This window comes from Pagrus major, chromosome 22, assembly GCF_040436345.1.
Source record: "Pagrus major chromosome 22, Pma_NU_1.0".
Taxonomy (NCBI): domain Eukaryota; kingdom Metazoa; phylum Chordata; class Actinopteri; order Spariformes; family Sparidae; genus Pagrus; species Pagrus major.
The window spans coordinates 8311544-8323603 of NC_133236.1; the positions used below are offsets into that span (position 1 = coordinate 8311544).

Below are 12060 nucleotides of genomic sequence, written 5' to 3' on the forward strand. Positions count from 1 at the left end.
AAATTGGGATAATTTTAGAAAAGTAGGCTATTGTTAGAGGGTGAGGTCAGTTTTAAAAACAAGGAGTTCTTTAGAAACTGAGGACAACATGTTCAGTCCTCAATGGAACTGGGTTTAAATGAAGTAGGCATCTATTAAAAAAACTGAACTGTACAGCTCTGTCATTTAAATAATGGTCATATTCTACATATTTTTAAAATTATTTTAGAATATTTCTGACATGTTATCTACCATTTTATATCTATATTCATGCTTTTTAAGTTGTGAAAACCTACTTTGAAATAAATCAGATTCTGATTCTGACTCTGATGAAGGTTAGGTTGAGGGGTTAGGTGGTCGTGCCAAGTACAGCAGGAAAAATGTGTGTGTGTGTGTGTGTGTGTGTGTGTGTGTGGTGGTTTAAAATTCAATGATACAGGGCTGTTAAGTTTTATAATGGGTTCAGCTTGATTGAATTAAATAGGACTTTATATCACTTCAGTTTGTCGACGTTTTCGAACTGTATATTATTAATGTGTATTTGTTTTAACTTTTGGTTTAACTTATTCATTATTTCTGTTGAGGTACATCACTTTGCATTGAAAGTCATGTTCAAGTTATAATTAGATTACTATCATTACCATCAGTATGTGGAGGAGTGAGACGTGTGTCTGCACGTGAAAGTGAAAAAGCAAGTGTGCAGTCAAGTGTGTACCTGTGTGTGTGTGCTCCACCCTAAGGTGCTCCAACAGGCAGGTTAAAACAAATATTAGCAGATATTCTGTCTGATAGTGCAGCAGGTTGAGAAGGAGGTGACGAGTTTGTGTGTCATATCACAGATGTTCACTGCGTCCAGCTTAAGCTGCTAATACTTCTCATGTAATCACTGTTTTTTGTGTTGCTGATTTTATTCAGAGAGTACGCAGAGGACTGGAGGAGTTCTGATCTAGTGATTATCTGGAAATGTCAAAAATCTCTGCAACAAATCTTTCATGCATCTCCTCCTTTTATTCTATCATCATTCTAATGATGACACAAGACGTTTGGGTCTGAGACCTGTTATCAGCTCAAGTTTCAGAGAAAATAATAATATTGTGGAGGAAGTACAAACAATAAATCAAGTGTTTTAGCAGCTTTAATATGTGTAATTTCCTCCTCACTGTCAGTACTTACATAAATCTTGTCTTTGCTGTATCTCACACGAATGTTATTGAGCAGAGTCGCTTCATTCAAGTACATCAAAGAACCTGAGAGACAAAAAATAAGGTTACCTGAGTTAGCAGAGCCAAAAAAACTGCAATTATACACAAGCTGCCTGATAATAATACTTCATTTTAATAATACTCACACACACACACACACACTACTACAACTACTATTACTACAACTAGTACTACTACTACACATGGACATTAGGTAAGGTAGGTCAACAACAGACTTTGAAATGAGTTTTTAAATAAAGAAATGAGGTAAAAAGAAGAAACTTACAGTTATCCTCAACTTGTTTGTTGACATCCTCCTCTGCAGGGAACACCTGGTTGATAGCAGCCAAAAATGTCTGCAAAAAAGAGAAATGTTTCAAACATTAAGTCAAGAAATCTCACACCAGTACAACCATGCCATCACTTATCTTGTTGGACGGCTGTCGTCAACCATAAAAATCCATCTTGCAAAAAACAAATAAATCACTGAAAGGTTTTTATTCTCATTTCTTTTCTTTTTTTGGAAATCTATTTCTTTCTGTCCTTTCTGTTACTTTAAACTTTAAATAATACATGGACCCAGAGATAAATATACCAGCTGCTGGTCCAGCTGAAGGCCTGATGAATTATTTGCAGGCAGCAGGTAACAGGATCACAGTGAGAGGAGGCTGGACGGAGCGACCGGTCAACACCTCCACGGCACAGACACAACTCTGCATTATTAACGGCTTTATAAACAGATCATTAAAGATTTCACAAGAAGAATCATGAGACGTCATGACACGAGAGAAGAGAGCTAATACTCAGTTAGGAAACAGTCTTGATGTTTTAGAAACTCCACTTCAGTTTGGTTTTTCATCTCGTCTAATCTCTTTATCATCAGGTCGAGGTCACAGACGTACATTGACTGAAGTACTGTAAAAAAAGTATGAGGCCTCCATTTGATGCTACTTTGCACCTATTAATATTCAGAGGAAAACACTGTACTTTATCACATTTATTCACAGATGGAGTTACTTTTCAAATCAAGATATAGTGAACTCATAAAAAATGCATTGTTAGAGATTAAACCAGTGTTTTCCAACCTTTGTGGTTTGTGAACCTTCACTTCAGGAAAAACCCCTCCAGGTAAAGCTGTGCTCTGCTTTGTTTGGCACGTTTACATGCACAAAATATTGTTTTTTTAGCAGTACTCCCAAAAACACAATATTCTCACTGAAGTGTTTACATGGCTAATGAAAATGAATATTTGACTAATATTCCTGTTAACATGCAGCCGTGCACACTCCGGTAGACGAAGACAGCCTCCCTCTTTCATCCAGTCAGGAACCTTTTTGAAAACGTCGGCTCTGTGATATTTGTGCGGATCCATAAACCTGCTGATGTCCAAGTCTTTAATAATCTTACAAAATAGGTGTGTTTCTCCATCTGTCTCTGACATCTGTCTCTGACATCCGTCTCTGACCCAGCCTAACAAACTTTTGGTGAGGCAACACACGAAGCTGACGGTAGAGTAGCAAGAGGCTTTGTGTTGATTGAACCTGACAAAATCAAAACAAAAAAAATTACTAAAATAAATGAATATGCCACGAAAGATAATGTTAAAAATAAAGGCATTACTTGATTAATAAAATGTGACATAACTGAATATTTATTTGTAATAATTGGGAACGTTACTGTATTTATTTTCCCTTGTATTAATTCCCCATTCGTTCACATTCCCATTGATTTTTCCATTTTACTTGATGATTGTTTCATTTTTAAATGTACTTATTTATGACAGTAGCATAATGAAGTCGAAACGCATTAAGAAATGTAAAAAGAAAATACATAAAGAAACAACTTTGGGGTAAAATGCAAAGCCAATATAACTGGCCTCAGAAATTAATACACAAACAAATAAATACATTTAAAAATAAATAAATAACAGGGATAAATTGATGGGAAAGTAAACACAAAGGTACAAAACTACAAAAGCAAATTTAAACAGCAATTTATGTAAACTGATTAATGCCTGGATTTATTTTCATCATATCTTTGGTGCATTTAATGTCATTAATTCATTAATCGAGTCATTTATGTGTTTATTTATTTTTCATTTTGGTGATTTGGATCCTCTATAGAAAACTAATAAAAACCCCATCTGAGACACATATTCTGCATCATAATATATTACAGAATACAGTACAATGCACTGTACACATGAGTGCTCTGATGATGTTTTATCCCTCATGCTTCATTTATAATATCTCAACAAACTATGTGGTTTACATTCAGGCTAACGTCATATTAGTGTCGTATCAGCGTGCATGTAAATGTAGTCGTTGCTCCACCTGAAGTTTATTTTTACTCCTCGGCTCAGATGCCTTCACTGTCCACGCATTTCAAACCAAACAAACCTGAAGTAATACCCGAGCGTAGGTGAGGACACGTGATCTCAGTGTTTTGGAGAGGGGGGTGCTGGGTGTTGTATTTCTGTGCTCTGCAGGCCGGTCACTGCCAGCTCCTGTAGGCTCCAGCAGCTCTCTCTGCAGGCCTGAGCCATTTAATCTGCCCTGAAGAATGAGGTGCTGCAGCGGGCCCTCAGAACAGAGAGGCTGCAGTGCCAAGGTGACGTACAGGCGATTCATTCTCTCTAGTGGTGGCATGTTCCACATTCTCAGCCCAAACTGGACGGATTCCACAATGCTGCACCACGTGAGGAGAAAATAGTGGAGAGAGAGGAGGTGGAGGCGGAGGTGACGCAAGGCCAATAATCTGAGAGAAAAAGAAGCTGAACACTGTTCACCCGATCATCACAACCAAGGTGGAGAGAAACAGCAGCTGAGTGCAGAGAGCGACCCAGGTTTGATCCTAGCTAATAGCACTAGCATTACTGATCACTACCTTATCCTAGCTGCCACACTACAATACAAGTTAAGCAACAAACATCTGAGTCCTTATGACAGCTACAGCAAGCTTTATATACAGCAGACAAGAAACCCACAATCAGACTGTGTCTCAGAGAACCAGGGTTACACAAAAGTTACTTCAAGATTTTAAATCTCACATTTAGTCTGTTTTGTCTCAAATACTTTCTAATGTTTTATCATTTAAAGTCTATAAAGATGTAATAACTGAACTGACAGCCTCCTCTCCTTCCCTTAACTTTTTTTCTCTCTCTCCATCACCAACACTGAGGCAGATCAAACTGTGGACACCATCTGGGACACACAGACACTGAAGGACAAAGACCGATAGTATGACGGGGTATCATGCTCCCTGTCCTCCTCCTGACGTCCATCACAGGAGGTCTGCCAGTGAGTGAACACATCGTCAGACACTGGCACAAACTGGCTGCAGCAGGACAGACTGGACATTGTTCTGACTGTTACAGGCCTCCGCTGCAGCCCGGAAACTCACTCTGAGAACAGATCTGAGGAGAACGAGTTTTTCATGTTTCCAAAGCAATGATGAGTGAGTAAAAATACTGCTTTTACACAGACTTTACCCTGAAGTGAACCTCTCAGGAAACACTGCAATGCAGGCTCAACAAACCTATAGAATATATTTTAGGTCAAAGACAGCTGAAGTTTGGGCCATGGTTGGTTTGATTCTGTCACTTCCTGAGAGACAAAACAAAGGGCAAAGGGTTCTGAACATGTGACCAACAAAAGGCACAGAGATCATGTTTTAAACCACGTGGCTCTAAGGTAAAATCAGATATGAGTGACACATTCTAATACGTAGACAGATATTACACTTGATCAGACTGAATATCAATATGCCAAGCACATGGCAGAACCCACAACTTCTCCTTGTTGCAACAGCATCTATGTAAGTCAACCACAAGTAATAAATACACAACTGGCAACAAAACACAGCTGTGTACTGAGGCATATTTGGCATAAATGAGTTTGTTCCATACTGATCATACAGCAGGAGACTGGAGAGGTGGATTATGTTGCAACATTTTGCTTTGCTGTGACTACTGTAACTGTTGTGAATCAAAGCGGAGTACATCCATCATGAAACAGAATATGCCTGTCTCGAATAGCCAGTTAGTTCAAAAGCAGAGTTTTAGTGTTTTTAATTAATACATTATAAGTAACTAAAACATGTGAACTTTTACACACATGAAGGACACCACACAGTGCAAACACTTCCAGCCCTGAGAGCAGTGTTCACATTAACCACTGACAGTCCGGTGTTTTATGGGCCGACAGTACACAGAATTAGTGAGGAGGCTCTTTGAAAGTAAGCACTCAGTCACAGAGGCCGTCTGAGAGAAAGATTACCGAGACGGACACCAAGCTTTAGGGGTTACCACAGCGACGGGCTCTCGGGGACATTAAAAGCTTTGCCGAGGGCAATATGGCATCTCATCCAGCAGAAAAGTGAATTAACGTTGAACGAGAAAAGCCCGTTTGTCTTTGCAGTGAGCCACTTGACTTCAGATAGCGCTGATTAATTCTGTGCTGGAGCGCATTAGAGCTGCAGGCTGTAAACTGTCTGCAGGTGAATCATAGAGTGAATGATTCTTTATTGCTCTCAGGACTGTGGCCTCTTCCGCATCCGATTAAGTGACACATTAAATCATTAACAAACTGCAGGTGAATGCATATCGGAAAAGGTTCGTCAGGCAGAGAGATCCAGGAAGCACCTGAGCAGGAGTATGGATTGTCAGACTTTCCAGTGGCTTTTAATACCTTTAAATGCACCTTTATCACTTCTGAAACAAAAATCTATGATAAGAATATTAAGATTTAATCCAGAGTCATGACTCATGAGGTCAGTACACACTACATTACCCACAATGCCACCCTACCATAAGAATTCCACAGTAGAACTGTAAACTCTCTTCTTCAGTCTGCTCTCCTGTCATGCCTGAATGTACATGAGACCTCCTGTATCCATGACAACAGCTGTCTCGCTTCCCTTGTCAAAGGCCAGCTAGCTTGTTATGCTAAACAAGGAAGTGCAGCTTTTAATTTAATTTAACAGGCTAACATCAGTGCTCGCTTCGCTAACAGGCTAACTTCTTCTTCAACATCCGTGTTAGCTTCTCCAACAGCTTTTCAAACACGATAACATCAATGTTAGCTTCTGTAACAGGTTAACATCAATGCCAGCCTCCCCAACATCAGTGTTAGCTTCTCCCACAGTTTAACATCAGTGTAAGCTTCTCTGACTGGCTAACAACAGTGTTAGCTACTCTAGCTGGCTAAAATCAATGTTAGCCTCAACAGGCTAACATCTCTGTTAGCTTCCCCAACAGGTGACAGAGTCTTGACTTCACCAATGTTGTGTGTTAGCTTCTTCACCAGTTTACCATCAGTGTTAGCTTCTTCAAGAGTTTACCAGCAGTGTAAGCTTCTTCAACAGTATACCATCAGTGTTAGCTTCTTCAAGAGTTTACCAGCAGTGTAAGCTTCTTCAACAGTGATGGCTTCTCTAACTGGGTAACATAAGTGTTAGCCTCTCCAACAGTGATGGCTTCTCAAACAGGCTAACGACAGTGTTAGCTTCTCAAACAGGCTAAGGCTGCCTTTCAGTCATACTATTTCAGTGCTTGTTCCCCTAGTCTAAGATTTAAAAAAAAACAAATACAGTCATGAAAACTGTTTCTGTAATACCAAAATGTCTTCCTAAACTGAGACAAGATGGATTTCGGACTTGGGCTTTTCTGTAACAAGGCCCGTGTTGTAGAGGTTGAGAGCTGTCTCACCTTTCCCTTCTGTTTGAGAGGTTCGATGGTGAGGCTGTCGGCTCCGATGTCCACTATAGTTCCCAGCTGGAACCCGTCCGATGGGTGGGGCGCCCACACCGGCTTCCCATCCTCCATCGCACCGCTCTGAGGGCTCTGGAAAACATGACATATGTAACAGTCAGAGGTTTAACATGTAATGTTTTCTTTATTTGACAGCCAAGTTCACATATAAAGTTTGTGAGGTGGAATTTTTACAGCACATGTGAGCCTGAAACCTGGAGGAGCCTTAAAAAATACACGAGAGCCAACTGCCATGAAGCAAAGAAGCATATGTGTCTGCCAAGTTACTCACAACAAGTTTTCTCTGTCAAACTGATTTGACATAAATGGTTAAAAAAGATTAAATGAATGCTACAAATTCAAATCTGTGTGATTGAAGGGGATGAAATTCTGCATAACAGCAAGAAAGATGGTTCAAAACATCTATTGTAAGGTGATTTTTTTACTCTAATTTATTAAATCTTTGTTCCAAATGGACTAAATCCTTACAAACACGTTTTAAAAGGCCGGGACACAATTTAAACCACATTTTCTCACTTTCCAAACGTTTTGTTAACGTTGGAAAACCGTCTGAATGATTGAAATTGTAAAACAGAAGCGATCCTCAAACTGTGGACGACACACTTCGACCCACATGTGTCTGAGCTCTCTGCCAACAAACCAATTACAGCGTTATTGAGTCAAACCGGCCGCTGATCGTATTACTGTGGTGGTGTTGTAACAGAATGAGGTTGCTTCCCTCTGGGACGACCTCTGATACTCACCGCCTCGCCTGATGTAAAGGGTGAAAAAAAACAGGAGGGAAAACTGGTAGTTCAGGTCATTTACTGCAGCTTTGTACCTGTCATCTCAACTCAGAGTTAAAGACGTCAAAGTAAGTGATGGAAAAGCTCCAGACTCCCTTACAAAAAGTGTGATTTTAAAAGTTGTTACGTGAGGAGAAACTTAAAAAAAAACTTTGTGAAACAGCTACGACAAATTCTACATCGTTGGTGCCTTCTTGTAAATCCGGCATTAAATACAAAACATTATGATGTTTCTTTCCTTGCAAAGAGAGTCAGTTTGTCGCATCATCTCTCTACCATCTCTGCTACCTCCTAGCAGCTGTTTGAACGCACTGTTTCAACTGATTTTACCGTTTACAACAAATGTTTTAAAGACTACAACATACTGACGGTAAACATCGCAAATTTTACAAATACAGTAAACAGCAACTAACATAGGCTACTTATTTGTCATCTGTGAAGAAAACTCCCCAGACTCCCTTAAAAAAACAACAATTTTGAGACTTGTTGCATCAGAAGAAACTGTATGAACATTGTGAAACACTGTCTACAACACATTCTTAACTATTTGGGCCTTCTTGTTGATTCGGCAAACATCATACATGAAGATGTTTCTTTCTTTGTGTAAAAAAAAAAAGTTTTATCGGTCTGTTCCAGTGATGTAGGTGCACACTGACGGGCTTGCAACTGTCTACTTGCGATCGCATCACTCAGGACGGATGGTAAAACCAAACGTAAACAGCCTTAATTAATCAAAATGCTAAATGTGAAAATAATTGGCAGTATAATGATGAAACTAATTGCCCGAGTTCCCACTTTTACTGTCTCCCTAAACACAGCAGCAGGAGGGACATCCGACCACAAACTAGCACCATGTGTGAGAAAACAGGAAAAACAAACCAAACTGTGTTTACATGCAAACTGAGTCCCCTTCTTTATCAAGATGAACTGTTAAGCCTTCAAATGACGCCCTCCTAAAGGTCAAGGCTTCAAATAATAATCAGAAACCCCAGGACACACAAATACTGCAGATATTATGTAGTTAGAGGGTTAGATGAGTCTCTAATTCAATCTGAGGTTACAGAGATTGTCCAGCAACCACAAACAGAGATTAACACTGTAACTCATTCAGCTTTAAGCATCCATCCAAAGCTGAAGAAGCCAGTTTACTGCCAGCTGAGAGCATCCTGACTGCTAACATGAATGAGTCGGCATCACTGGGCAGCGACTCGGCTGCCAATAAGATCTGAGACTCTGAGCCAAGTCGTGTCTCACACGGTTTCCATCCACACAGCGTTCAGCCGCTCGCTCTTCACACCGTGGCTTCCTGCCAAACTGCAAACTTAATAACAGCATCAAGTCTTCGATGGGAAGTTAAAATAATTACCTCAGAGTGCAGCTCTGACTGAGTGCCACACAAAGATAATATCAGATTCAATTAGAGATGTTAAACCATTACTGTCTGAGTACAGTTGTGTCTTCTGTCAGTGAAGCCTGATACCTGGAGGAGGGCAGCTTTGATTCCTTCAGGTCTTTACCCGACAGTGAGCAAGAGTCTGAATCATATCTCATTTGTATTCATGGTACAAATGGTTGTACTGTGTAGAAGTTATTGTGCAGAGGTCAGAGACTCTGCCCTGCAGCTATTAGGGTCACAGGTTCAAACACGGCAACAACAAAAACTGAGTTCATCCTGTTCTGTACTACAGACTGAGCCACCTTCGGACATGTGTTTAGTCACGAAAGATCGTCAACAAATCCATGAAAAGACCCAAAAACAAGCATTGTGTGTTTATCACAGCCTGATATATCTCCTTCATCTGTTCCATAGAGCCCCTATTGTCCAAAAACTATTCAAAACAATCAAATTAAACTATTACAACACTCACTAGAGAACAAAATGTGGATTAATCTGCCACTGAAAATAGTCTCCAACAAATGCACCATTTCCCTCCAGCTGTGTTAAGCAATTATTTCTAAGTGCCGTATCGTAGGCAACTGAAACACGTCCAGTTGCCTACGATACAGCACTGAGGATTACAATGACCTGGATGACTGAGAACCTTCATCAACATTAAGAAATTGATAAGACTTTTTTTTTCATGAAACGATTAAATCATTAGTAGGAACCAATGTGGTTGAAGCTGAGAGGCACAGACAGGAAGTTAGAAAGCACTGAGAGATGACGAACACATTCAGGACACATTTTCAAGTGAAAATGTCAAACATCTGCTGGTTGGAGCTTCTCTGTGTGAGGATTTGCTGCTTTCTTTCTCATTTATAACAGTAAATAAAGAGTCTTTGGGTTTTGGATTGTTGGTCGGACAAAAGAATCAATCTGCAGGCGTCACTTTGGGCTCTGGGACACTGTGAAGCATTTTTTCACATTTTAAAGAACAAATGATTAACCAGTTCATCTTTACAGTACACTGCAGGTTCATGGATAATGAAAGTAATCATTAGTAGGCCTACACATAAGTGTGCTGGAGACTCTCACCTGGCCTCCTTCCTGAATAAGTCAGTATAAAAGGGCCTGAACACTGAGTGGCTTCAGCCTGATTCTCCTGACAGGAGGACGGCTAAATGTAGCTCAAAGGTTGCTGGTAACTCATTGGCAGAGCTGTAAAAACCACCCGGTGAACAAAGAGGCAGGCTGCATTTCTCTGTGATATAAAAAGGGCCATTTAGGAAGAAGAGCTTTGTTCGGCTGAATCAATCCTCTGAGTGCTAACAGAGTCAGGCAGCAGGTCAAATACTGCTGCACCAGCAATATGTCAAAAATCTATGTGTGCATTCATGCAACAGATTCATAAATGCTTGTCATGAGTTATATTTAAAGCACCAGGCCTGAATTATATTAAATCAAAGGATACTTCAGATATAAAAATATAAAAAAATAAAGCTGCGTATGCAAGGATTTTCTTTAGGTTGTTTAGAGGTCGTCTATTTAGGCCTACTGCACTAATTCTATATCTGACAGTGTGGTGCAGCAGGTTAACAGGAATATTTAATACTTCCTCTCAAACGATTCATTATTCAGATTGTCTGCAGTGCTGCTGCCTCTGCTGCAGGGCAATGTGTCAGCCGAACAGCTTCAACATCAGCCTCCGATCAATAAAATCATCTGACATCAGAAACTACTACAACAGTATAGGATGCGTTTCTGTAAAGTTACAGTCACGTAAAGAGAGTTTAATAAAGTGCGACTGCAGCGCTGTGAGCTGTGAAACGACAGGATCCAACCTGCTCCAGTTCAGCCCACACACCGTCACCGACACACCGAACATCTTCTACCAGCACACAGGAAGTGATGTCATCACCTCCTGAGCAACGCCAATAAAAACTCTTGGCTGACAGATGAGAGTAACACTGAGGTTATAATGAGAGGTTATTCCACTTAATGATATTCTGCTGAACGATGCTGCGTTCCTGTGACCTGGGAAATAAGACTGTAATCCGTCTTCATGGAGAGATGCAGTGAAACAGTGAAAGTTGCAAATCAGAAGTAGGATGATACTCCAGGTGATGAGGCGTTCACAACAACATGGTGGACAACACACCACTCTGAATATGTGATGACCTCACATCATCTGCTCACTGGCTTGTAAACAAACACAGCTGGCCTGCAGTAATGATTATTTATATTTACATCAGCACATCGTTTGGGTTTTACAGCCACAGAATGTTTGTTTTGGTTCAGTCTGAGCACTCTCATCAATTTACTTCCAGCTGTTTTCATCAAACAAGCTCCATTAACCAAACTCAACTCCACCAACAAACAGGCAGTGATGAAAGGAGGATGTAGCCAGAAGCTCAAAAGCTCCAAACTTTTAGCTTTAAATAGTCAGAAATAAATGTGTTGATTAGTTGTTGATTAGAGTGGTGTAGTCTGTAGTCCTCAAACCCAGAAATTTGTTAGCATTTTTGCACATCTGTTTCCCTCATCTCAGAGTTTTTTTAAAATCACTTTTCAGGTAAATGTGTGAAATAAGGTGTGTGGTTACCACAGGCTGAAGATATTTACACGTTTTGTTCTACGACAGGTCTGTTAAACTTCTTTTGTAGAAGGGCTTGATCTAAGAGAAAAAGTGAAGTGTAAGGGGCCGGACTTTTACATTCACTAGATTTGCCCTTCAAAGCTAGTAATTTAAATCTGTTAAAACAATACACTTCCTCAGTTTTCACAATTGAAAAAGAAAGAAGTACCGAAACAATGCACCTTTTTAATCTTAGACGTAGGGTGTCAGGTTGATTTTCATACATATACCCTCTGCTTAAACAGTCTGGGTTAAAACTTTTTTTGCTTAGCAACACACAAAACAAATGAATGGGCTAATCAGCTGAC

The 12060-nt window shown here is 40.0% G+C and overlaps 1 protein-coding gene across 3 annotated transcripts in view; it reads right to left on the reverse strand.

The window, feature by feature from the left end:
• The window catches only part of myo6a (myosin VIa), a 148156-nt gene that overhangs the window by 117483 nt on the left and 18613 nt on the right, over positions 1–12060 (reverse strand). For all 3 annotated transcript variants that reach the window (XM_073493304.1, XM_073493303.1, XM_073493302.1), the window contains exons 2-4: positions 6889–7023; positions 1468–1537; positions 1153–1226 (exon numbers count right to left, since the gene is read on the reverse strand). In XM_073493304.1, coding sequence (XP_073349405.1) covers positions 1153–1226; positions 1468–1537; positions 6889–7005 — 261 coding nt within the window. In that variant the 5' untranslated portion in view covers positions 7006–7023. The remainder of the gene's footprint in view (positions 1–1152; positions 1227–1467; positions 1538–6888; positions 7024–12060) is intronic.